This window comes from Phalangium opilio, unplaced genomic scaffold, assembly GCF_054372755.1.
Source record: "Phalangium opilio isolate 3A_F unplaced genomic scaffold, DU_Popi_V2 ptg000038l_1, whole genome shotgun sequence".
Lineage (NCBI taxonomy): Eukaryota > Metazoa > Arthropoda > Arachnida > Opiliones > Phalangiidae > Phalangium > Phalangium opilio.
Genome location: NW_028324161.1, coordinates 3,610,222 through 3,638,035, shown reverse-complemented (window position 1 = coordinate 3,638,035; position 27,814 = coordinate 3,610,222). Strand labels below are relative to the sequence as shown.

The following is a 27,814-nucleotide window of genomic DNA, read 5'->3' as shown; positions in this document are numbered from 1 at the left end:
GCAACAGTGATACTCTTTTGCTTTCATCTGAAGATCTAATTACGCCCCAAATTGAAAGTATTGCTTATGCTCCTGGAGAAGGGCAGACACCACAATCAATTCTTTATGATGAGGACTCTGAATACCTTTCTTTCCCGAGTATTTACGCTGGCCAAGCTTTGAAGCTACCACCCAAGGCAACGTACACACAGCAAATAAAATGGGAGTTCAGATGCAGCGATAGGCGTTGTGCCTCTAGTATTCCAAAAATATTTTATTCCTATGTTAAATTAGTATCGTCAAAACTACGGAGCGCTACTAATATTTGCATGAGAAAAACCAAGTCCAAAACTGGCCAAGCATACACAGCGGGAGCATTAACAGCGCCTGGAAATTTGGATTCTTTGGTGAAACACGATGATGGTTACAAAGTTTTGGAAAGCGTCAGATCTTCCCCTGGCTATTTACAACAGCGTGAGAAAGATCTTCTGGCTATGGTTCGCCAACTTGGTAATCCTACGTGGTTACTCACGCTGAGTGTCGCTGAGACGAAATGGGAAGAGCTTTTGGAGTCCTTGTGCGTCATTGCCGGGCACCCTCGAGAAACTGCGAAAGAATATGTAAAAACCTTGGGATTTATGGAGAGAGCTAAGCTTATCAACGAGGACCCTGTCACCTGCAGCCGATATTTTGATTATCGTTTGAGAGAATTTTTCAAGTTTCTGCGAAGCAAGGAGTCACCGATTGGAATCATTGATGATTACTACATTAGAATAGAGTTCCAAATGAGGGGATCACCACACGCCCATATTCTACTATGGAATAAAAACGCCCCACAATTGAGAAGCGATAACTCCAATCTAGAAGAGGTTATCATATTCATTGATTCCAACATTACCTGCTCGAAAGGGGATGGAAGTGAACAAGATGGCCCCGGCCAGATTACACTTTTGCGCGCCCTCTAGTGACTAGAATTAGTATTACTATATTCATTGACCCCGACAAATTTATAATTTTCAGGTTTTTTTCCATTGTTTATAAAATAGCATTCCGATTATGAATAAAACCAATCTAGTAAGAATTTGGTTTACAGTTTAATTAAATAAGTAATTAACTGTAGTGTTCAAGTCTTGGTGGATTAATTAGGCTAGATATACTAATCAATATCCAAGATTTATTCTACCATATGATTATGGTCATTCGTTACATTGGGTGGCAAGGATGCCGCTTGAGTGCGGATAAAGAAGTGAGGAGTGTTCTCTCCTATACGCGATGTACGAGGTTACCTCCCATTTTTAAAATGCGAGTAGTTTTTGGTAATCGCCATCTAGTGAGCGAATTCTGTACTTTGATTTTATTCCGTATTTTAAAAATGGCCGCGGACAACAACAATCTTTATGACACAGAGTTAACCCTTTGTCAGGTCCCGAATGAAGTTTGCAAACCCACGATCTCCACTCCCTTAAATCCCTATCACTACTTTTACAGCCAAGAACGGAACATGTTCTACCCCAGCTTGCCATTTTTATTTTTCAAAACCTACTAATTACCAATGAGAATTAAAAAATATGTTCAAATCATCGGATTCACCGAGCCAAAGGATTTCAGACGATGGTTTTGAACTTCCTGCTTTTGAACGCTAGATGGCTTTAAACACCGACGTTTAAAGAGACAAAAATACCGAATTTTACGCTTTACTTCGACGCTAGATGGCGGTATCAAAAACTACTAAGACGCAATGGCAGCCCCCCTTGAATTTGCCTGGTAAACGACGTATATCTCATGCTTAGAAAATGGGGGTTACAATCAATCGATATCTGAGGATGGGGCGCCATCTAGGTTGTGTTTGGAATAGGCGGGAATTACGAATATAGCAATACTCTCCCGTGAGATTAAAACCCAGTGACTGTATGAGTCTTAAGATAATGTGAGGGTTTAACAATAAAATTCGAAGATCATTGGCAACTTGTAATATTGCGCTATGCATTTGTAACAGTTTGGTTGAGCTTAATGAGGTAGATTTTAATTCAGATTTAACTTTGTTTAAGTCACTATTTTATACTGTCCTTTATGAGGTTATTGTTAATGTGGTGAAAAGTTTGTTTAAAGTCATTATTTATACTGTCCTTTATGAGGTTATTGTTATTATGGTGAAAAGTTTGTTTAAAGTCATTATTTATACTGTCCTTTATGAGGTTATTGTTATTATGGTGAAAAGTTTGTTTAAACTCATTATTTATACTGTCCTTCATGAGGTTATTGTTATTATGGTGAAAACTTGGTTTAGCTGCTGTCTCATAGGTTGAGCCTTTCAGGCGCTCGTCTGTTTCGGAGTGGGTTGCGGCGAATTGGTGTCGCGGATGTGGTGGTGGTCCTTGGGACCAGTGACCCTCGCATTAATTATTATTTTACCGGTCCCACTATAAATTAAATTTCTAAAATGGTGAGAATAAAAAGCACGTAAAGACACAAAAGTAAAGATGCTGAAAATTCTAATTGAATTTGAATTTTTTACTGTAGGAAAAAGTAGCATATAACAATCCATAACAGTTAACTTTTATTTCTTATCACAATTTTTCAACTAGTTGCCACTAAATATCAATCAACATGTCTAATGATATTTGAAGTTCTTCTCTCGCTATCAGTAAGCCAGATCAAAATCTTGTAATGTGACCATGCACTACTGAGAAATACGACTACTGACAACTAGTACTGGCTATGGTCTAGACTGTCGACTACAAGAGACTGATTCTAGAGTATAGACGCTAGACAAGATCAATAGTCAATAGAATACAAAACTTTTGTAGGGAAGTTGTAGCCAAGGAGTACTAACTACCTAGGAGTAGAATTGGTAGAAAATGTGTTGAGCTAGAAAAATTCTAAAAAGGAACCCCGAATTTATAAACTGGTCCCACCGTCTATTTTTTCCAAAAACCCTAATTAATAATGTGCTCCCTGATACCACTGACCCCAACTTTTGGAATAAATAAACTGGTCCGAGCAATTAATAAACTGGTTTGGGACTTGTAAACCTGTCTTATTTCCTACCCTGTAGTGACGAGCCCATGATGTAAACAATAAAGATGGCCGCGAGCTACGAGGTTTAAGCCTCGGTCCTTAGTGTATCGGGGAGTCGGGAACTCGGGGTCCGAGTAACGGGAGTTTCTGAAGCGTTTGCAAATCTTATTTAAATTTATATTTTTATTATTATGTAACCGATTTATATTACTGAACGAATTGTACCTTATACTGTAGCAGACCTTGTTAGTTAGGCGAAGGGTTGCTGATATTTAACTAGTTTTGCCACCGCATGGATATTTTAAAATCCTTTCCTAACATTAGAATAAGGTACACACTTCGGCGTATGAGCCTGAGGTTAGGAAAAAACATTGCTTTGGTGACGATGGCCTAGGTTGCCAAACTAACAAAAAACTCTTGGCAACAGAGCTGCCAGAATACAAAGTTTAAGGAAGACAAAATAGTAAAATTTTGCTAGTCCATTCTTAAACAAAATTGTATGTTCTTTCTGGACTGGTACAGTTTTACTACCCCCATAATAGGAAAGGCCTATTAATAATTATCTTAATGTTCTTTTTATTGATGATTGTTTATGCCTATTAATATTTATCTTAATTTTCTTTTTATTGATGATTGTTTATGCCTATTAATAATTATCTTAATGTTCTTTTTATTGATGAGCTTAAGTTGTAAGTTTTTAATTTGATACTTTCAAAGTAACGTTAATTAAACCTTCAATACCTTGATTTAAATTTTCATTTATAATCCTTATTTAATTTAAGGATGATGTCAGTTTGTAAGTTTCGTTAATTTAATTCCCCCTTTCCCACAGAGAGGGTCTGAAAATTTAAATCACTTGGCAGAGACTGGAGATCTTCAACATTCAGTGACAGACTCTGAATCTCAATGGGCATTTAAAAAACTGTATAAATTTAAATTGAAATTCCAAATTATAATTAAATACTTTTTGTTTGCGGCGGCCAAATAATTTTTTAACTATTTTTTTCGGACTCCTCATGGTCCAATTAACTAGAAACCATTGTTAGTTGGGTGGGTCACGTAAAGTGCAATCCTACCGATATGTTGATATTAACGTAATCAATCCTTGAATACTCTATTGGTACTATCAACACCATCGTTAAATTTATTACTTAAATAATATAATTTTTTTAAATATAATAATCAAATTAGCGACTTATAATTAGTTAACTTTAAATGAGTATGTTTCACTGATTAAAATTACATTTCTAAAAATTGTTAGGTTGATAGCACTTTCATGTTTCATGTAGAAATTTCATATTTCCGTGGATGGAGAGATGAACACGTTGATTCCGTTTGTCGTTGATTGAAATTAGATTCATTTTGATCATAAATTTCATTTTATATTTTGAATTGTTGATTTTATGAGATTGTTGATTTTATTTTTATAATTATCACTTACGTAACTGTTATTAGTAGATGAACCCAGCGAGAGCGGAAACTGCCAAAATGATTAGTTAATTTTGCAAAGAATCTGCAATTTAATTCTGCAAAAATCTACCTATTATTTTATGTCAGTTCCGTTAAGTGATCATTTAATTTTAAACTTGCCAAACAAAAAGTGAGCAATGGTACCTCCGTCCCAAACTAGTTATAGTTTTAAAACGCTGACTCGAGTTTCATTTTGTTAATACATTTAATTTTATTAGTAAATCAACCTGCCTAACTTTTAAGCAGACGAGTCTTAAAAAACGATATCATTGGTGAAATTAGAAAACTCTCTCTGCTTAGCGCGCCTTCTGTCGGGGAGAACCTTCATTTCTTTTTTGATTAATATGATAATATTAATTGTAATGTTTAAGTTCCCAAGTAGAAATCTAATCTTGCCTAGGATTAAAAAGATATATAATAATTATAAATTGCAAAAAAAAAATTGCAAGCAACTGTCTCTCCTCCTCTAGCGCGATACAATATATATTCGACAGCATCCAGTGGCCGGCGTCGGGGAGGTGGGGGGTCCATATCTAAAGCCAGACAGTTCTCTCTCTCTCGTCTCCCGCTAAACCCACGCAGTAAGTGCGGGCGTCGGGGAGGTGGGGGGGGGTGCATATCCTAACTCTCTCTTTCTTCTCTTCAGTATAATTTAACTCGCTCTATATTACAACCAAGCGTGGCTTCGTGGTAGAGCGCGCGGTCGGGCGACTTCACTGGCGTCTCGTATGGATCAGGACGTTGCAGGTTCGAGGCCCGGCGCCGACAGTAAGTGCGGGCGTCGGGGAGGTGGGGGGGGGGGGTGCATATCCTAACTCTCTCTTTCTTCTCTTCAGTATAATTTAACTCGCTCTATATTACAACCAAGCGTGGCTTCGTGGTAGAGCGCGCGGTCGGGCGACTTCACTGGCGTCTCGTATGGATCAGGACGTTGCAGGTTCGAGGCCCGGCGCCGACAGAAAAATAATTTCAATTGAAATTAAATACGTTACGCCACCTATGAGGTGTGAGGTGAACTACGGGTGAATTTCGAGTCGAAAATTGGCGGGAAATTTGAAATTCAAAATATTTAGTTGCAAATATCCGAACGAGTACGCGAAAAAAGGGGGTAATGGGGGATTGAAAAGGCGCCCAGCCTGCCAGCAAGGGTCGGAACAATACTTTCGCTGCTCTAAAGAGCGCAAAAGTAAAAATGGAACAACTTGGTCAAGCTGCAAACTCACAAGCATTCCAAAACCTGTCGTAAGAAGAACGATAGTGGACAGTCATCGTGTCGTTTTGGCATACCTTTTCCGCCAATGGGAAGAACCCTTATTTACGACCCTTCTAAGCGTGATGAAAACGAAAACGTTGAAGAGGTTGAAGCCTTACACTCGGTTTTCACTGGGCGATTTCCTTCGAGTTTAGAATTTCGCCAAATGAGCGAAAAGCGTAAAATTCTTTTTCGTATTTCTTTTTTTCGCTTTTGGGTTTTCACTGCGTAAAAGCCGAAAAGGAAAAACGTATGGCATAGCCACCTCTCTCACTCGACGAATGCGCGTGATTAAGTTTGCTATATGGAATTGGAAATCGGAACTGAACTGACCTGGAGTACTTGGAGTAATATGGAGGACGACAATACTGTTGAAGTTATTAATACGCTCAAAGTTTACTTATTATATCGAAAATGGAAGAAAAAACAATACACTAGACGATTCTGGGTTCGTGATTTATATGCGAGAAGGTCTCGTCAAGGAGATTTTGCGAATCTCGTACAGGAAATGAGGCATTCTGACCAGGAAATGAGGCATTCTGACCAGGAAAAACACTTTGAGTAAGTTAAGCCTTGGCTTGTCAGCTTAGCTTGGCTATGGTCATGCTATGGTTATTTAGAGAATGATGCAAGTTATGAAAATGTGATATTCATTAGGTACTTTCGAATGTCTCGGGAACAATTTGACCACGTGTTGTTTTTGGTTCGGGACAAAATAACAAAAGCGGATACAAACTTTAGATATTGTATTGCACCTGAAGAACGATTAGCTCTCACTCTACGGTATTTTTATTGATGGTATGCATTGGTTATTGCTTTCTATATTGATACCATTTTCTTTTAGCTTTTTGGCAAGTGGTGATATGCAGGTGAGCATGTCTTACAGCTACCGAATGGGAAAAACTTCTGTTTCCAACATAATTAAAGATACGTGTAATGCCATTTGGCAAACCATGGCTCCTATGTATGTGAAGATGCCCTCTTCAGAAGAGGAGTGGATAGAAGTGGCAAAAGGGTTTGAAAGCCAATGGAGTCTTCCTAATTGTATTGGCGCAATAGATGGTAAACACGTTCAAATAGCTAAACCATCTAACTCAGGATCAATGTTCTACAACTACAAGGGAACATTCAGCACTGTGTTGCTAGCTCTTTGCGATGCACACTATCGTTTTCTGATGGTGGATGTGGGCAGCTATGGTTGCCAAAGTGATGGAGGCATTTTTGGAAATTCAGAGTTTGGTGTGCAAATGCAAAACAACCAACTAAATATTCCTGAAGGAAGAATTTTGCCCTTCTCACAAACAAGATTTCCGTACTTCATTGTAGGAGATGAGGCATTTCCTCTGTCTCGTGAAATAATGAGGCCGTATCCTGGCAAAGTAAATTTGACAAAAAGAATATTCAATCTTCGCATGAGTGGCGCTAGAATGGTGATAGAGAATACCTTTGGTATCTTGGCTGTACGTTGGAGGATATTTTCTCGTACTCAGTATGGAACGCCAGATAATATTGATGGACTAGTTAAAGCAACAATATGTCTTCATAACTACCTCATGACGGATGAAAATGGCAAGCCTTCAACAGCAAGAAAATATGCCCCAGAGAAATTTGCAGATTACAAAGATGAAAATAGCATATTGAGGCATGGAACTTGGCGAGAAAATTTAGGGTTTTGCGCGATCAAAGATTTTTCTGAACGTAATCAACCAAATAGACACAGTCGATTTTCTGGTATATTAAGAGATACTTTAGCAAACTATCTTTGCAACGAAGGAGCCATACCTGGTCAAGTCGAGCAAGCGAACAAACAATAAGAAACTTTGTACTTTTTTTGAGCCACATTAAAATGAGCAATGTTTTGTGATTGTAAACAGTTGTGTAGTTAAACTTTTATTTTGGAACGTAGTTAACTTTACTAGGAACAATAAACACATTTTAAGGAAAACTAAAGTGTCCTAACAAGTAATTTTTAAAACAAATTTAGGTGACGCATTTAAAAATGACTCGCGAGGAAGATTGACAATTAAGGTTTCAACATTTATTCTGACATTTCTGCGTCAAAGAACAGTTTTTCCATTTGATACCTTAATTTAATCTGTTTCTTCTTGTCAAGACCCTCATACCGAAACAATAAGCTTTTTAAGTATAAAACATTTGCTTCATTATGTTTTTCTTCTTTTTTCTCAATATTTTTAGTTGCAGCGTCTAAAAATGATATCATTTTATAGTCCACATCGTTCACCTTCTTCCGTTTGGCGTTTGGTGGCTTAATTGTATCACAATTTGATTGGGATTGACTAGAGTTTTTAATCACTTGAACCCTTTCAATTTCTGTCTTTAAAGGCAAACTTTCATCCGAATTAATTAATTGTTCCTCATCTCCCTCTATAACCGTTAAATCACGGTCCCTGTTCAAAAGATTAAATATTACTAAGTGCTATTAAGCGTTAGAGTCTTTGAATGGCCTTGCCAAAAGAGCGTTGAAACCAAAAGCTAAACATGGTTAAGAAAAATAAATGAAATAAAAACCACATACAGAGACAGTCCTCCATTCGCCAGGTTGTTAAGAATCACATTAGCTTCCTCACCATCCTCCAACTGAGTTCCTTCATCCACGTTATCAGGCTTATCACAATCATCATTATCACATTTCATTGCTTCAAAATTACTGGCAGTTCTAAAGAAATCGTCCAAATGAAATTATTTAAATTATTATGCATTTAATATTAGCAATGAACCGATACCCGACAATTCCCAATAATAAAAGTGGGGCACTATCGATATCGGCTCAAGTATCAATATTTTGTTTGCATCGGTATCAGGTTAAATAACGCCAGTCCGTAATTAAAATATAGCACAACCTTCGAGGCTCTACAGTTGGGCCAAGAAATCCATCCAATATTGGATATAATTTCCATTTTGGTTTGGCTATGTCGTCACTGCCAGATCCACTGCGTTTTTTCTTGAGAAAGTCCGTCCTCATTTTGAGATAGCGGTCTTTTAGTCCCTTCCACTTAAGGGTCAGTTCCTCCTCTAATGAAACATATAAAAATTATTGATATGAATATTAAGAAATAAGAAATACAAATACTTACTTGTACATTTTAGCAAAGTAGCGATGGAGCTCATCCGATTATCTTTCATCACAATATCTTTGTAACTCACGTTTTTCTTATCCCAAAGATATGGGTATTTTCGAACCTCTTCAACTATCGCTTCGGAATCAATTTTGGTCATTTCGAGTTCTCTAATCAATATATCACCACGATAGCTTAAACTTAACTTCCTTGACTCTCGCCTTATCACAACTTTAAAAATGGCGACTAAAAACGAAACAACCGGGCTTGCGCTACCACGTGACCTTAAGACCGGCTGTGATTGGTCTGCCTCTACGGGAAGAAAAATCCGCGCTCTGAGAAAAACCGCAAAAATAGAAATAGGACCTTCGACGCCAAAACGCGAATTTCGTAAAAAAAGAAGGAATAATTTTTTCCTTTTCCGCGAAAATATGGGAAAATCGCCCAAAATTCGCTCAGTGAAAACCGGGTGTTAAGCAAATTGGTGCGAAATGCTATCGAGAATTTGAAAGTCGAAACTGCACCGGAAACATTTGAAGAATTTTTGGAAACGCTGAACATAACGGAAGAGCAATATATTGCAGCTATAACTTATCCAATTAGAAGGCTCACTGTCCTTCTGAAAAGGTCGCCGCAGGAAATAAGAATTAATCCATACAACAAGAAGATTTTGGAGTTATGGAACGCTAATATGGATCTTCAATACGTCCTAGACCCGTACGCCTGCCTCATCAGTGGCGCCGCCAGGATATTTTTGGAGATAGGCTAAGGAAGATTTGGGGCCCCTTATAAAATTTCAAGAGAAAAATCTAGTTCCACAGCGTCGATAATATTAAATTAACAACTATTTTTATCATATCATTGATATAGAGAAGTTAAATGTATTAAAGTTCAGTATTACCAGACAATAGACATATTATTATAAAAACTATAGTTTGCGAAAATAATTAAAACACCAAGTCGGAGTGATAGCGGAAGCTGAGGGGGATTTTCAGTTAAGCCCCCTATGAGGTCATTGTACACTGTCGATGTGGTGAGGAAAAGTTAAGTCGGATTACCAAAAGAAGTCTGACATAGAAGTTATATGTTAGCAGAAGGAATGAGAGAGAAGAGGGTTAAAGAGCACGAAACAAAAAATCAAAAAGCTAGATAGCTTTTTATGCTAGTGAAAAACTTTTACCACGAGTGTGTTAACCCATTTTCCATATTCTAGAATATTGTAAAAATTATGGATGAAGCGGTACCGATACCATATCGGTATCGGCACCGATACTCGGAGTTTCCCGATAGTAGTGTACCTCGTATGAGCAGTTCCCGGTAGAGCAGTTCTCGAAATAGCAACCACGATTCCAAAAAACCAGCGCCGTTGTTCAAAACTGCTGTTTTAGAAAAAGCGGCTGCTATTTTGGGACATAGCAGTGCTTGTGTTGAGTTTCGAGCATTTCTTAACAATACAGCTATATTCGTTGGTTTCAAAAACTACCTTTTTCTGTGATCATTTAATCAATAATGTGACCTACTAACGGATAGTGTTTTTGAATTTTTTTAAGTACACTTAAATATTATAATATTCTTCAGGCTGCATCAGTTGACAAATCTCATACCAGGATAGAGAAATAATTGTGAACAGTAATTTTTTGGAAAAGGCATATTATCATTTGGGAAGTCAATAAAGATAAACAACAATATCTTGAAAAAGGCGTAACATTGTTACACTATTTCCAAATATTACTAGCCTAAGTCTAACTAAACGAAACAAAACCTAACCGAAAGCAGCCCAACACAGCCTATCCTAACCTGACCTGACCAAATAATACTTAGCTGAAAATAATCAACTTTAACCCAACCAAATTATCGATATCTGACCTAGTTCTATTTGAGTTCATCTAACCCAGATTACACCATAAAAAGAACTATCGTTTTTCGCATATCTGTTTTGCTTCTCTTTAGAGAACTGCTGTAACGGTACGCCGCGTTAAGGAGAACCACGGTATCGGTAATTGCTATAACGGGTAAACTGCCATTTCGGGAAACCGCTATTTAGGGAACTACGCTCATACGGAAAAGGCTCATGTGAGGGCTTCCCGGTTTAATACGATACTAAACCGATACTCGTTTAAAATGCGCGTTAGATGGTGCTACATGACATTTTAGGTCTTTCAGTAACGTATTGATGGTGAAAATTTCTCATTTCTATGAATGTCAATCGTGATCAGTTCTCATTTAAATAAAAAGAACCTGAATTTAGTCTATCTAATAATTAATAAGCGAAAATAGCTATAAAACTGTTGATAAAACTAAAAAAAATGTTTTATATCACCATATTTTTAAACTGAAAGTTAGCTTCGCAAATATTTTTCAAATTTTTAATAAATTTAACATTTTGCTTTCAATAATTCAATGAAAACTCACTAACAATTACTTAAAAGCATAAGTATAAAAGGGCCTCTCAGCATATACTAGTTCAAAAAGACAAGCAATGATATTATTTTGGAAGTACCTCTAAACATTGTACTTAGTAGTATAATTCATGAAATTACTCTTTAAATTATTAAAGAGTATTTTCAATTCATATGTAAGTTGCACTGAACTACTAAAAATATCGGTATCAGGTTTTGGATCATAGTGAGCATATATCGGTATCGGTTCATTTTTGCACCGGTATCGATCGGTATCGGGTTAAGCCTGCGGTATCGGCCATCTCTAGTAAAAATCAAATGCTCATCATCCTTATGAAACGTTGTAAAACTGTCTTGTAGGTCATAATATTGTAATAATGGTGTTTTAGTATTGTTGGAACCTAATTTCGGGGCCCCTTCTGAAATTTACGGGTAGGCTGTAGCCTACCCAGCCTACCCCCTGGCGGCGCCACTGTGCCTCATGTATATAGTTTCCTACATCGGCAAAGCCCAAAAGGGGATGTCACAGCTCTTGAGGGAGGCAATCAAGGAAGCGAAAAATAAAGGCAGTGGTATAAAAGAGAGATTAAAAGTTATTGCTAATAAGTTTATTCATTGTGAAGAAATTAGCGCCCAAGAATGCTGTTACATACTACTTTCCATTCCAATTTGCCGGAGCAGTCGTGCTCATATTTTCATAAACACTTCACCCCCTGAAGAAAGGGTACACATTTTGAAAAGACCATCTGAATTGGAATTATTGCCTGATGATAGTACTAACGTTTTTTCTGATGGAATCATCGAGCACTACATTGTGAGGCCCGATGAACTGGAAAATCTCAGTCTAGCCGCTTTCGCCTCATGGTATGAGTTTTCCCGAACCAAATGCAATAGGAGAACCCAAAATTTGAACGAAGATGAAGACCAAGAAATTGAAACGACTAATGTGGAAACGTCTCTTGAGCTGAAAGATTCTTCAGGATACGTCAGGAAAAGGATGCAGGCTAAAGTAATCAGATTCAAAAAGTACAGTATGGTGAAAGATCTCAAAAACTACTGTCGAGTGGAAATTATGTTATTTTTACCTTGGCGTTGTGAGGAAACCGAATTGCTAGAAGCTAACGTAGAAGAAATTTATGAAGCCCATAAGCAGGAAATATCTGAAGCTAGAAGGGAATTTATAAGTGAAGTTGATGACTTGGATCTGGACCAAATGATTCAAGAAGTAAGAGAAAACCAACACTCAAATGACGTTCAAAATATTCAACCTATGATTGAACATCAAAACGAGCGTGATAGAAGTTTCACATTGGATGACCCGGAATTTTTTGTCAACTCTCTTCTAGAAGCCGTTTGTGACGTAACTTCTGATATTCAACAGTCTAGCGCTGCCGACTTCACTCCAACAATTACTCTTGTCAACAATGAAGAATATTACAGCATGCTTCGAAAACTAAATTTAAAGCAGCGAGAAATTTTCTGCTACGTACTAAATCATTTCAAAACATCTCAAGAAGAACCTCTGAGGATTCTGATAACAGGCGGTGCTGGTGTTGGGAAAAGTCTCTTGATTCAAGCCATTTTTGAAGCCGTATCCAGGCATGAAAAGAATAAACCCGGTGCCGATCCATCACGATTATCTGTTCTAAGAACGGCATTCACCGGGAAAGCGGCTTTTAATATTGATGGTGTCACTCTTCACTCTGCCTTTAACTTGCCAACAAATCAATTTTCTGGCAAGATGAATCCTTTGGACAACGACACTTTGAACAGAAAAAGATGTTCACTTTTAGGCCTGAAACTTCTGATAATAGATGAAATATCTATGTGTGGAGCCAAAATCTTCAATTATATTAATGTAAGAGCCCAACAAATCTTCGGATCTCCAAAGCATTTTGGTGGTATTTCAGTTGTTCTCGTGGGAGACTTCAACCAGTTACCCCCTGTTGGGGATAATTACACATTTATGCCCTTAAAAGAAAAGAACAACCCCTATGCGGCCCTAATTGGAAGTCCACTGTGGGAGGAATTTAAGTTGTATGAGCTTGATGAAATTATGAGACAGAAAGATGACAAAATATTCGCTATGGCTTTAAATCGAATGTCCATGGGAGAGATGACACCCGCCGACGTTGACTTGTTTAGAAGCCTGAAAACATCTATTTCAAGGCCTCTACCTCTGGAAGCCCTTCATTTGTTTGCAACAAATGATGAAGTAAATGCGTTCAATGAATCAAAGTTATGTTCACGGAATGCTGAAAAGATATGCTCTGTCGCATTTGACTCGGCTACGGGTGACGCTAGCAATGAATTCAAAACAACAATTCTTGAAGCCGTAAAAACCTTGAAACCCCAAGAAACCAGCGGTTTACCAAGAGAATTAACCCTAATGGTTGGTATCAGGTACATGATCACCAATAATTTGAACACCGCCGATGGTCTAGTAAATGGTGCAACTGGAAGGTTAAGAAAAATACAGTATGGTCAAAATCAAAAAGGTGAACAAGTCCCCGTTCGAGTTTGGATTGAATTTAACGATAACAAGACTGGAAAAGAGACTAGAGCCCAGTCTCAAGGATTAATGATAGCCAATAATATTAATGAATTATGGACGCCTGTTGAGAAGGTTGTCAGAAGTTTCACTAGACGTTCAGGACAAAAAAACATCTACGTTTCAAGAAAGCAGTATCCTCTAGTAATTGCCGAAGCTATTACTGTACACAAGAGCCAAGGAGACACCTATTCCGAAGTAGTTGTTCATCTTAATCAAAAGCGAAAGATGAAAAGGCCTCAGTTATACGTCGCTTGTAGTAGAGCCAAAACTTCAAACGGTTTGTTCATCGTGGGAAAGTTCACGGCGCCTAACCCAGTGGTTAAAAGTAAAGACTCTGTTGCCTTAGAGATGGAGCGACTTCGAAAAGATTGCCCGTTGATGCTACCTATTTTGGATCAAAAAACGTCTATTTATGTGCATAACGTACAATCTTTAAACTGTCATTTACAAGATGTAACCTCGGATCTCAAGATAATGGAATCGGATATGATATTTCTTGTGGAAACCTGGGCCAAAGAAACTGACAATTTTAAAATTCCTGGATTTTCGGAGCTAAATGGTATATGCCTTCCTCGTCAGTCTCGACGAAAACCATATGGAGTATCAGCTTATATCAAAGAAACTGTAACTCACACCAGAATTCGTATGTACACTTCCGAACCAACAACAACCTCTCATATTGAATGCTTGTGGCTGGATGGATCGTTAAATGATTTACGCCTTTCTGTACTAGCAGTTTACTCTTCCCCAGCTTGCAACATTCGCGACATAATATATGGTATTGGGAAATGCGTGGCGGAATATTATGATGAAGATATTCCCAGCGTCATTGTTGGTGACTTCAACATTAACCTTCTTGAGACATCATCTCTTGAAACCAAGAAGCTAATTCTAGGAGAGCGATAGCTCTCTTAGATAAGACTTCATACCGACTTTAATGTATAAGGATGGTTTTTTGATTGGTTATAACTTTTTTTGTATCGTATTAACTGCTTTGAAAACATTCCACAGAACTACAATTCGGGCCCTAAATATGTGGTTAAAATTTCAAAGAGATCCATTTAATAGTTTATTTTATAAAAAATAAAGTTGCTAAGGGTGGTTTTCATTTCCATAAAAATAATCATAGATTTTGACGAAAACCTCGAAATTTTCCCATAGAAATAACATGGGAAAATATTTTACAGATAACCATCTTGTTGTAGCCGTCATGATATAACTATACGTTTGTTTGATTTGAAAACGGTTTTAAACGAAAGCCTCATATCTAGTATTTGTGCTTTCCAGCTTTCATTGATTAATTTTAAGTTTAAGTATGTTTAATTTTAAATTTTCAAAATTACCCCAATCTGCGTTATTTAAGCATGGATAGACTGATTTACTAGAAAATATCAGCGCGACGAAAATTGGCCTTTTTTTGGGTTTAGTTGCGTCATATTAATCCGATTGTTTTTTCTTAATGCCTTTTGGTTGAAATGGCCTATCGGTAGTGAGATAAAACTGCTTTAATATTGCCGCCGTGACAAATTACCCCGTTTGTGGCGGCCGCCATTTTTTTAAGGGGAAAAAATTTGAGAGTGGGTCCTTTATCGTTGCCATTTTCATATTTTTGAGGATTTGCTGATGGATGGATTTTAAATATAATATAAAGTAGGTTTCAAGCTTTAATATAAGCCTAATTTCATAATTTTCCACCTTTTTATTGTCCCACAATCTATTCCTAAACTTGCCACTTTTTTTAAGGCGGTGAAACCCGTGAAATTGCGCTAAGCCTTGGTCGTTTCAGCGCCGAAAACAGCTGTAGTGACTAGTGAGACATAGTGCATTTTTCTATAGTAACCTTGAGACATGTTATTTACTAAAAATGTATGGGGTCAGTGTGTTGTTTTTGCCTTTTAATGCTTCTAATCGTGGTGCGTGTCGAGGTTTACGAATCCAATGTGTGTTGCGGAATGAAAATCAAGGATGGATACTATATGATCTATGCTTTAAAAGGAATTTGACAGCGCCAGTTATGCAAAATGGTATTAGGCCTTGCCAAAGGTGACTGAGCTATAGCTATAGCTATGATATAAGAAATTGACCCTCGGATATCCTGTGACTTGGAGATGGTTATAAAGTTACTAACCCTCGATTTTGGAGGTAGACACTGTCTAGTGACACTTAAAGTAACGATTTAATCTTATAAACAGACTACCATCATAAGCCCATATCGTAAATTAAACGATGTTGATATCAAAGCTTACTTGAAATACCAATACCAGTTTTTTTAACTCAATGAATCTTTAATATCAACATCAAAAATTATCTTCTGAAAGAGATATCTACTTATATTCCATTGAAATTTCTCGCAACATTTCAAATTAACGAATAGAAATGTGCAAATGAAGTTCAAACTGATTAATTGGGCAAATTGCTATATTGGTCACCATTACCAATCACAGATAGATTTGCGCCCTTCAGTAGTGTTTATTATGCTTGTGAAATGGTAAGCGAAATCTGTGATTAAAGTTTAAAATAGACATGAGCAAAAACGGCTTTATTCATATCAACTCGATTACCGAATATCTAAATTTTACTAAAATTAACAAAATATTCTATTCATGGTTAAAAATCTTGCTTGAAGCAGCAAGCCATCTAATCCTTATTTACCTTCTTTTGAAAAAAAATAATAGGTTGATACCTCTTTCAGTAGATGATTCATTGATATTTCAGTTTCATTGAGTTTAAAAAACATTAGTTCCACCATTGGTTAATTTTCAATATTGACCAATCGATAATCACAAATTTTAATAACTAAATTCTTAAAACCGGTTCAAAACCATATTAGTTTTGAAACGATTAAATTATAATTTTAAACATATATACTAGTTAATTCCTCGTAGGTAATTAGTTAATTGTCTTAGTCAAATTAATGCTGAATATTATATACAAAAAGTAAATAATAAATTAACTTCTAAAATTTAAATGTAAAGTGTGTGCATTATTTCCCATTAATAAAAGATATCCACCTATTTTCATTCAAATTAATTACTAATTTGTGGATAATGGATAGAAAATGTCGAGCTCTAATTGCGATATAGCTAAAATCAATCGCACTGGCTAATTATAATACAATATAACCTTTGCCCCATGTTTACTGTTTTGAATTTTATTTGTAAAATTTAAAACATAAAATAGTATTACAATTTTTTTAATTAAATAATTATTAATAAATTTCAATAAAATAAATTCTGGTTAAATACATAACACTACTTTTTATTAAGTTTCTGAAATTATTAGAGCTAAATATCAAAGACACATATTTAATTGCTCTCATTTCGACACAACTGCAACCGTATAGATTCATTCATTTAATAACATTTCTCATTTCTAATTATTTAAATTCAAAGGGCTGTATAGATAGTTTTCACACATGGAGGATTCATACCATTTACAACAGGAAGCGGGGCTCTCTCGAGGTCAAAAGCAGACGGGTTTTTGTCCGCCAGATAACCCGGCCTCCTGGTGTAAATGGTATGAAGCCTCCATGTGTGAAAACTATCTATTAACTTTTAAAGGTGAAAACCCAGCTAATTTTAGGTGTTGCTTAATACAATACCATCGGGGGATAAGCTTTAGCAAGAGTTACAATAATCCCACGATAAAAAACCTTTAATCGTTAGATAGATCACGTTTTTCGCTAGAAAATTGATATTAATATCTGTGGTTTCGATTCGGAATTCGATTTTATAAATAGAGTTGGAAAAAACCAAGTAAAAATTGCAATGTTTCAAGGTTAATTAGAATCCTTTTTAAGCTATTTTACTATAAAATAAAAAGTAAAAGTGGTGTAAGGAATCTACGTTCGGATAATATTAACTTTAAAATACATCATTGACCCAAAAAAGACTCAAATTTCGCGCCATTAGTAAATTTATCAATTTAGCGGTAAGAGGGCGGTAGCTACCACTACTTATTGGGCGGGAAAGCGAGAAAACGAGACAGCTTTTATGCGAGGTATTGAAATAAATAGGACTTCTCAACAAATTATTGAATATTTTGACTCGGGTATTGTTTTAATTATATTATCCTATTATCCTATTATCACTTATCACACCTGCGTAAACTTTAATCTAGGTGCCTGAATTTAGGCCCTACGTAATGGTAGCTCCTTCCGAAGTTCTAGCATACACAATATCAGACGAAGGTAACCGTGAATTAACACAAGACCTATTTTAAGGGAGTGAACAGGCCCAGTATAGCTACGCCAATAAAACGACCAACTACCGCGAAACTCTGATGACTCGCGACCTTTGGCCATTTTCATACTTTTCCTCTCATGCACTTTTGCTATCGTACTACAATGCGATAATTTTGAGAGATTTTTCGAAGCGTACGATAATTATGACGCTGTACGATATAGTTTGCTAAATTCGATAATTCGGCTTCGGAGTACGATAATTGTACGATAATTTAGCGGGAAATCTAACTAATTAATCTGGGCACAAAATGCTCCCTAGAGGTAGAAAAAGGTGAAATAGGATGGAATTATTCAAATTTTTTCCATAGGAATAATACACCTAAGTCCAAAGGCAGGATGTGAGAAACGTTTGGAGACGTTATTTGTCTATTTCCTTCAGGATCCTTGTACAGAATTTAGTATAAATACAAGGTGAATCAGAACACTTGCATAGGTTTTACGGCTATTTTGGAGGCGCTCGGAGCGTACGATATTTGGGTTGAAAACCGATAATGTTTTGTGTAATATAGTCTTTTCTTGTTTAAATATCGCGCCTAGCGCCACAGCCTGCTTTATATTCAAATATCATTGTTGTACAGAACTATATGTACAGAGTAGTCTCTAGTCTCCAGTGCGAGGCTGCGAGCTAGACATGTAAATGTTAAAGTCATTGTTATAGCGGTAGCCTTCTCAATAAAACCTGATAATTTTCCTCATTAACGTAAATATATTTTGTTGACATAAAAATATAACATGGTGTCAGAATTATTACCCCATTTGGTCGATACCACTTCAATCGGTTGCCTTTTGGACTCAGTTCAGCGTCTGGGCATTAACAAAACCGGATCAATTCTTGCATAGAAGACCTAGAAGTGTTTTTCAACAGTCAAGATGACATCTTTATATGGAGAACTACCCCTGATGAGCATGACAAGCGCCTTAGGGCTGTGTTAACGAGATTGGTCAACAAAGGCTTCACACTTCAGATCAATGCCGACTCAATTTATAAAGGCCCATGCATGGTGCCTCGGGAGTAGGGGACCGGACCTTTAATCGGTCGCCTCTCCCAGGAGATAGATGGCGCTTTCTGTTGTATAAATATTTGAATGAATTTAAAGTTCGCGCCAAAGATATTTTGGCGCCAAAATGAATGATACCTAAAATATAGGTTTTTGCTAGGGCTGTGCGAGCCTTGATTTTTTGGTTTCGAGCCGAGCCTCGAGCCTTGCTTTTTTCGGTTATCGAGCTTCGAGCCGAGCCTCGAGTTTCTTATCGAGCTTCGAGCTTTAAGCTGAATGTTCAAAATCTGGTTTCGAGCTTTTATCGAGCCTAAAATTTCAATGGCGAGCCTTAACGACTTTCAATTACTGGCCTTAGTAAAGAAAAAACCCTATTCATTCGTAAATATAACAGATAAACTTTTGTTTGACTATAATTAAACTTGAATCCTATTATCACTAATCAAAATTACTTGCGTGCACTGACAATCGCATTGATAATACAAACCAAGCGTATTTTTCTATACATAAAGTAAAAGTAAAACTTCAATAATGATTTTTCATTTTTTTCTTCGCCCAAAAGTGGAAGTAAAACTTACGCCAATCAAATGTGGGCTTAGAAACAAGGCACCAACCAGAATAATTTCCTATTTCGCGCGTCACTGCAGCGTCTCAACATTCAGTAGATTGTGTTAGATGGTAATTCTTGACAGTGGCGTAACGACGTTTGTTGGGCCCGCCCGCAGTTCGACAATTAGGGCCCCTTCTTGAGGCTCCTGGCCCATTGGGCCGAATCCCATTAGACCGAATGTCCCATTGAACCGAATCCCGTTGGACCGAATATAGCCAAAATGTGCGGGTTTATTATCTTAAAATTTTCATTGCTATTAAAAGATATATTTTTAACGCCGTATTTTAAAACTGAATTAAAAAATACCTCTTTTGGTTTAAAGAAAATACCCTTGTCCTTAAGCTTGCGTCTATCAATACACTTTCCTATATAAATAATTATACTGTGATGGTCAAATCCCAAGTTTAAAAGGATGCCTCTATTGTAACCGAGCCGAATCAAAGCCAAGCTGAAATGACTCGTAAAACAATCAATATTTTTGAAAAGGCATATGTTTATTGTTCAAGGAACTTAATAAATGCAGCGTTAATTGCTCCAGAATCTTTTTAAAAATAATTTGTTGGAAAAGGCCCACTTTTATTATGCAAAGACCTCAATAAAAATAAAAATATTATGGAAAATCTGTTATCAAACCTAACCTAACCTAACCCAACCCAACCCAACCCAACCTAACCTAACCCAACCTAACCCAACTTAACCTAACCTAACCTAACCTAACATAACAGTAATGTTTTGGAAAAGGCATATTATTTGAGAAGTCAATGAAGCTAAACATCAATATTTTGGAAAAATATCAAAGCCAAGCTGAAATGACTCGTAAAACAATCAATATTTTGGAAAAGGCATATATTTATTGTTCAAGGAACTTAATAAATGCAGCGTTAATTGCTCCAGAATTTTTTTAAAAATAATTTGTTGGAAAAGGCCCACTTTTATTATGCAAAGACCTCAATGAAAATAAAAGTATTTTGGAAAATCGGTTATCCAACCTAACCTAACTCAACCCAACCCAACCCAACCTAACCTAACCTAACCTAACCCAACCCAACCTAACCCAACCTAAGCTAACCTAACCCAACTTAACCTAACCTAACCCAACTTAAACCAACTTAACCTAACCTAACCCAACTTAACCTAACCTAGCATAACAGTAATGTTTTGGAAAAGGCATATTATTTGAGAAGTCAATGAAGCTAAACATCAATATTTTGGAAAAGGCGTAACATTGTTAAATGATTTATAAAACTAATATAATTTCGGTTGAAGGGAATTCGTTCCAATGGGATTCGATTGAATGGGAAAAAATTCCCTGCTTTTATAGAAAACCGCCACTGGGCTAGATTTTAAAATACTGGCTAGAAATTTTCGGACGAATGGGATTCGTTCCAATGGTATTCGGTTGAATGGGCAGACTCCCTTCTTGAGTGTCGAACTTTCAAAAAGTATGAAAGCATCACGAACGTTACAACTTTTCCCTTTCATAATTTATAACAATGCGTCTTGTTGCAGCTCTCGACTAAAATTCCTGGCACATACATGGCTCACTCCGCTAAACTGCAATGCAGGGCCTTACAGTGTTAGTGACATAATTTTTGTCTTCCACAAACTTAAATTGCGAAAAAAAAACGTTGAAAATCCTAGTTTATTGTATTATATTTACTTCTTTATTTGATTTCGTAGCAATTTATAAAATTGCAATCAAAGCAAAAGGCCTAGTTAAAATGAGCAGTTTTCACTCTAGATGTCGCTCACGTGACGCCTGTTAGTGTCTCAGTGCCGCGTTAAGCCTATTCTATTCAGATTCGCATGGCATTAGTAGACTCGGGCGCTCGCGCTTGGCTTTCCCGCGAGATGCCGTGAGTGACGTATCAAGGAGAAAAACCCGCCAAAAATCTTCTCCGCAAATGTGCTTTTGCCCCCCAAAATTTCAAGTTATCGAAGTGTTTTTTCTGTGTTTTCCCTCATATTTAGATATTTATCAAGCTTATTTTTTGAAATCAGAAGAGTTGAAACTCTCAAAAAATTAAGGTTTTCTTTAGATTTGAGATAATTTTTAAACCACGTCGCTATTCCTTTAACTACTTTGGAGCATTTTTAAGACAAACAAGATGGTCTAGCCCATAATTTAGCCACATCGTTTACGTACTCTACTACAATAAATATACTTCTAGTGAAATATCCCCTAATATACCGGTCAGGGGAATAATTTTTCAATGGCCGCTTGACAAAGTGAATCACATATCGCCAACGCCCGTTACTGATTTAATTACTAATACTACTACTACCGCTACTCTTCGGGTAAAACTATTAGTACTATCGATATCTTGTAGCTAAGAAGAAACAAAAAAGTTGCCAAAGCGCGCTGCTAGAATTCTCGGCCGCTTGGACCTCTTCTAAATCACTCTCATTCCTCTCTCTCTTGTAACTCACGAGTCACTAAGCACAGCTCCTACATACATTCGTTCTCTCTCCTACTATCTCTGCAACCCTCTTTCAACAAGCGACTGTAGAGGAAGCCGTATAGTATCAGGCTGGCATTTAAAAATCGTTCAAAATAAATTATGGAGCCAGCGCCTCCTAGAAGTAGTTTTACGAAGTACTATTTAAAAATAACAAACGAAACATCATCATCTTCTTCTTCTACACACCATGTCAAACTAATAGGCCATCGTATATACGATGTGGCTAAAAATAGGATTCTCTTCGCAAAATTATAGCATTATATTGGACCATTTAGAGTGTAGATAATTTTATTTTATTGAGAACGAAAGATTCTTCAATTGAACGTATACCTCGCACCTAGATCTAAACAAATGCTGAATGACTCACACAGACATACATTTAGATTTACTTGAAAAAGTGACAAACTGTAAGTAAAAAAGAGACCAAATGACCAAATCAAGTTGTTTAAAAGGTCGGGTAGGAAGAGAAGTTTTCAGAGAAAACAGATTTTCAAAACTATTCTTTACAATTAAACATATGTGCAATAATTCAGTTTAATCAGTGGGATTATATATTTAAATGCAAGGTCTGATGCAAAATTATGTTGTTATTTGGAGTGCAGCTCAGAATGTAAAGTAATTGTTATCATATCATATAAATACCTAAAAACATCTCAGAAATTCAATTATGTGTGAATTGAAAATAAAAAATTCCTGAGCGAGCGAAGCGAGCGACGCGATTTTTTGATATGACCAAATGAGATATCACTAATTCTGCGTTTCAAACGTCTTACAGCTGGGATTATAAAAAATTACTTTGAAATCTCAAAAATATAGGACTTTATTTATTTGGAGAATTATAGGACACTTTAAAAAATATGGGACAATCAGTCTATAAGCAAAATTTGGAAAGGGCCCCCAAAAGCCTTGGGCCCGCCCGCAGTTGCGGGCTCTGCACCCCTGTAGTTACGCCACTGATTCTTGACGTTTAACCTAATCTAGTATCTCACAGACCACTGACTGAACATCGATAGCCTTAAGCCTGGGTCTCGACCTTTTATCGAGCTTTTTTCCGAGGCTCGAAAACTTGTCGAGCCTTTCAAAAGTTGCTTATCGAGTCCTATCGAGTACTCGCACAGGCCTAGACTTTTTGCTAGCATAATTTTTAAAATTAAGAGGAATTACGACTAAATGATGATAAGAAACATTTTTTACCCTATAAATTAACATATATCATTACAAAAATTATAAAATCATATTATTGACCACAATTATCATCTTTTATTTGTTTTTTCACAAACAGGAACTTCTTTAGGAACAATACAATATACTTTTTTTTCAACAAAACGGTATTATGATCCCAATGAAAAATATCACACTCTTCTCCTTTAGTCTACATACCACTTACACTTTTAAAACTTTCCCAGATAATGGTTTCTTATTTAATATTTTGGGCTTTTCATTTGCATCAGTTGTCTGAATGGCATGGTTAGTCAAAAGTGGCTTAGTAAATTTTTTGAGCAAAATTTCGGGAAGAGAAGAGTTGCATGAACAGTGTAGCGGTTTCTTGAAATAAGGTAGTAATACTTCTGTGTACAATTTGAGTACATTTTTTCGAGGGAAAAGATGTAAAGATTTCTGTATGAAGTCAACTACCAAACTAAGCAAACATATTAAAAATCTAGACGGGTATTTAAGCCCCCCATTGTCCTGTTCTTTTATAAGTGTATACAAAGGCGAATTTGAAGAGACGTGAATTAACTTATCCAAGCAGTCGAAACATTCGGTATTTTCTTCAGCAACTTTTAAAATATAACCTCCTATTTGCGCCACACTGAGATTTTTAACCGTTATATGGCAGTTATCTGTAAATCGGCAAAAATAATTGGCATTTTAGTCAGGCATTAGCACTCCACAGACACCTTTAGACAATTTATTTAGCCCATAATTACCTGTTTGAGAGACATTTCCTAGTTGATTCAGCAAATTATGAAGCACTGGAGTCAATTTTGGCTTAAATTGTTGAGGAGTGTCAGTAATTGTTTGATTATTTCATATAACTTTTTGTATATCTCGTTGAGACGTTTCTGAGATTTCTGAAATAATTTTAAATGTATTCATTTTCTATACCACAAAAAGTATCCGTTTTATTTACCTAGAGCTTCGGTGTTAGCACCCCTGTTGCAGTTAGAATCAGCTGTAGCTTTAAGAATCCCAATTTTTAATGCGTGTTCAAGGCTTAAAACACAAGATCTTACGTCCAATGTGTCATTGTACCCACAAGACCCTCTCAAATTCGCTAAGGATTCCTCAATAGCATCACTAGATAAATTACGGGTGAGAACATAATGATATCCACTTTGCAGCAGATAACGAATCAAGCCTACAGTCGAATTAGTTGTAGTTTTTACTGCCTCAAACGTCTCATCAGTCAGTTTCTCGTTTTTAACAGTAGCATTTTTCTGGATGACCTCCAAGAAAGGAAGGAAATCTTCGACTAGCCAATTCAGTCATTCATCGTTTAAATCAGTGAAAGGCAATTTGTAACTATTCATGGAGTGATATCCGTGAGTTTTGTTGCAGATGTCGTGCATTTCCCACCATTTTCTGACCATTTCTATGAAATATATAGTATATTCTAAATCTTCTTTATCTTCTGTGTCCACCATATGTTTAAGAAGAGTTTTTAACGCAGCTGTTACAGGCTGCGAGAAAATAGTGATAGCCCTTAGCAGTGCCGGATTAAGCCAGTGCGGGGCCCGTAGCAAATGTTACCAAGGGGCCCTAGTTTTTTTAGGATAGTAAATAAAGCAGTTTACCAGAAACATATCTTTTACAAACAAACTTTTCTGGATTTAATATTTGCGAATTTTGAGATGATATGAGACAAATCAATTTTTTTAAGTAAATCACATTCAATGTTCAAAATGGCGAGGTTATTTAGACGCTCTTGTCCCATCGTGTTCCTTAAGTCATTTTTTTATGCGTTTTAATGCTGAAAATCGTTCGCCACTACAGTTGGTTATCATTAGTGAGAGGTAAATTCGTAATAATATTTCAACATTTGGAAAACACGATTCCAATGAGTTATCCGCTATTAGTTTATAATACTGCAGCTCAAGAGCTTCATGCTTTTTCGTGTTAATATTAGCTGCCACATCAGTTTTTAGGAGCTCTGTGAACTGCACAAGTTCTTCACCTAAGCTGTCTTCCCAATCATCTGGATAGGCAGCTACAATCTTGGGTGAATTTATTAATATCTCCTCTGCAGTAAGATATTTTAACTGCCGAAGTATTCCAAATACAGCAGTTACTCTATGGTACGCTTCCATGCGTTTAGCTAAGGCAGACAGTACATTATCAATTATGACAATAAACACCTGACTTTCAAATTTTTGCTTTTGTGTTAGATTTTCTACAACTGCATCGGGCGTAGCAGAGCCGCAGAAATCGTCGTACTTAGTATTTCGCTTGCGTCGTCTTCCAGTTTGTTGCTGATAATTCTCACAGTCAGATAAGATTTTCGCTTTCGCCTCAATTCCTGAAAATGTAGACCGCATAGTTTGAATGTACCCGTGTAGCGATTCATAAAGGGCATATCCCGTGTTAAGATCTTGATCAGGTGACTGTAATGAAGCGCTTGATGCTTGCAAGCGTTCTAGAATTCCATTCCATAAAATGGTCATTATTCCCGATTCCAACTTGCTCATCTTCGAAACTAGTCCGTAGGCCTGATTACGACACTCTACTTTTTGATCTGAGTTATTTGACATGTTTGATAGTGGTAAAACCGCATAAAAGTGCCTTTGTCGCATCAGCTCGGGCTGACCACCTAGTGTCCGATGGTCTCTTCAAAATCGGGAGGTTTGAGCCTGTATCTTGCAGTGCTTTTTTAAGAAGACCCCATCGATAGGTAGAAGCGGAAAAGAATGTATAAAGATTTTCAACAAAATCGAAGAAGATGGATGCTTCTGTACAACATTCAACAGCACGGTTAGCAACCAAATTCAGTGAATGCGCAAAGCAGGGGATGTATTCAGCGTACTTGTTTATCTCCTTAATGCGTGCTTGTAGGCCGCGGTATTTCCCACTCATGTTGCTGGCATTGTCATAGCTTTGGCCACGACAGTCTTTTATATCAATGCCATTTTCCTTCAGAAAGTCAAGTAAACTTTGGGCGAGCTGCTCGGCAGTATGACCTTCCATATCCGAGAACTTCACAAACCTTTCCACTGGTCCAGATGGTAAGACATAGCGCACTATTAGAGTGAGTTGGTCCACATGCGAAACGTCTGGAGTAGAGTCCAGTGATACTGAATAGCATTTACATTTCTTAATTTCTCAATTGATATGATCCAGTAAACTTGATGCAATTAGATCGATAAATTCCGCGCATGTTGTTTTTGATAAGTATGATGTATGTCCTCTTCCTTTATTTGCATGCATGTTTATATGCTGAGCCAAAAAACCTGAAATTTGGCTATTAATTCCAACGAACCTAAATAGTTTCCATTATGAGGCGAACCAATTATTTCGTCACTACCCCGAAATGCAAGACCTCGTTCTGCTAAAAATTGGATAACAGAAGTAATTCTCTCCAAACGTGTCTGCCAATATTTTTGTTCGGTCTCAATTTGGCTTACAAGTTAAGAATCAACACGCGCATCTTTGGTTTTGGAAACTAGCAGCGAAATTATCGCTTGTCTATGAGAGGCGCTTTCTTCATGTCTTTTCAACAAATTATTTGCGTTTTTCCAGTCGTCAAATCCTTCTTTCGTATACCGTGTCGCACAGCCAGAATCAGCAACTTTTGCAAACAAAACAGAAAAGTTTTCCTTTCGTTTCAGAATAACACAACCAATCCCTCACGTGAGTTTTGTTTGTTAGTTTATGTGTATATGTGAAAAACGACCTTCGACAAAATCGTGGACTATTTTCTTTATGGTATATTTTTTTTTTGAAGACATGAAATCACTGTCCATATGTTGCACTTCGCTACTTCCTTTTGCAATCCAATAATCTCGCTTGAAGTTGCTCGGCCATTCACCAATATCACTGGAGTACATTTTACTTTCGTTTTGATTTTTACTCGTAGAAGATGCTGCATTGGAAGTACGTGCTGTGCTTTCTTCTTCATTTAGGATTGGAGATGAAATAGCTATATTTGGAGGGCTTTCTACATTTTCGACTTCAGTTAGACTTGTAGATAATGTGGCGAAACCGTGAAGAGTTGCTGATCTTGATGGTAATATTGTCAATGATGATTCGTCTACAGCACTGTGAGACGCGACTTCGGAATTTTCAATATTTTCTGCTACGATTTCTTTGGATTCAGAACCCTCACCCACGACATGAAAAAATTCAGACAGCTTGCGTGTTTTTGAAATAACATCTTGGTTCTTTTTTCCTTTTCATGCTGTGCTTTACGCTTTGCACTTCCGGAAGCGTAATGTCGACCCGTATCTTTGGATCTGCTGCTCATATTGACTATATCGATCACAATATGCAAATTATATATACACAATTTGACTCATTTCACCTCCTTTTCAGTGAAATTTAGTGAATGCCAAATTTGAGAAATTAAGATGACTGATATATTCAAAGTACTTTTAAAATAAAAATGAGAAAAGTAGTATGCGATTGCTTGGATCCGCATCCAAAAGTAAACTCTCGCTTGTAAAACAAAACCAAAAGTTAAATTTGTCTTATTTTTATTGAGGCATAAATCATAGGGGATACAATGAGTAAAGGTCAGGGAAACAAAATAGAAAAA

General features: G+C 36.8%; 2 protein-coding genes and 3 long non-coding RNA genes across 6 annotated transcripts; 1 reads left to right on the top strand and 4 right to left on the bottom strand.

The window, feature by feature from the left end:
* Nucleotides 1-1,133: 1,133 nt before the first annotated feature.
* Nucleotides 1,134-3,254, bottom strand: LOC149682701 (uncharacterized). Its single transcript, XR_016365469.1, has 2 exons — nt 3,223-3,254; nt 1,134-2,414 (listed from the first exon to the last, which is right to left on the bottom strand). It is a non-coding gene; the product is annotated as an uncharacterized LOC149682701 (long non-coding RNA).
* Nucleotides 3,255-4,109: 855 nt separating this feature from the next.
* Nucleotides 4,110-4,777, bottom strand: LOC149682700 (uncharacterized). Of its 2 annotated transcripts, XR_016365516.1 has the most exons (3): nt 4,612-4,777; nt 4,439-4,523; nt 4,110-4,268 (listed from the first exon to the last, which is right to left on the bottom strand). It is a non-coding gene; the product is annotated as an uncharacterized LOC149682700 (long non-coding RNA). The 2 variants fall into 2 exon arrangements; XR_016365515.1 differs by lacking the exon at nt 4,612-4,777 and having other exon boundaries at nt 4,439-4,589.
* A 2,165-nt stretch (nt 4,778-6,942) lies between these two features.
* Nucleotides 6,943-7,698, top strand: LOC149682699 (uncharacterized). Its single transcript, XM_089834420.1, has 2 exons — nt 6,943-6,958; nt 7,046-7,698. The coding sequence occupies exon 2, from the start codon at nt 7,078-7,080 to the stop codon at nt 7,531-7,533; it is 456 nt and encodes a 151-aa protein (XP_089690546.1). The 5' UTR covers nt 6,943-6,958; nt 7,046-7,077; the 3' UTR covers nt 7,534-7,698.
* A 15,734-nt stretch (nt 7,699-23,432) lies between these two features.
* LOC149682698 (uncharacterized) lies at nt 23,433-24,736 on the bottom strand. Its single transcript, XR_016365514.1, has 3 exons — nt 24,197-24,736; nt 23,994-24,137; nt 23,433-23,906 (listed from the first exon to the last, which is right to left on the bottom strand). It is a non-coding gene; the product is annotated as an uncharacterized LOC149682698 (long non-coding RNA).
* A 277-nt stretch (nt 24,737-25,013) lies between these two features.
* Nucleotides 25,014-25,751, bottom strand: LOC149682697 (uncharacterized). Its single transcript, XM_089834359.1, has one exon. The coding sequence runs from the start codon at nt 25,749-25,751 to the stop codon at nt 25,014-25,016; it is 738 nt and encodes a 245-aa protein (XP_089690485.1).
* Between the last annotated feature and the right edge of the window lie 2,063 nt (nt 25,752-27,814).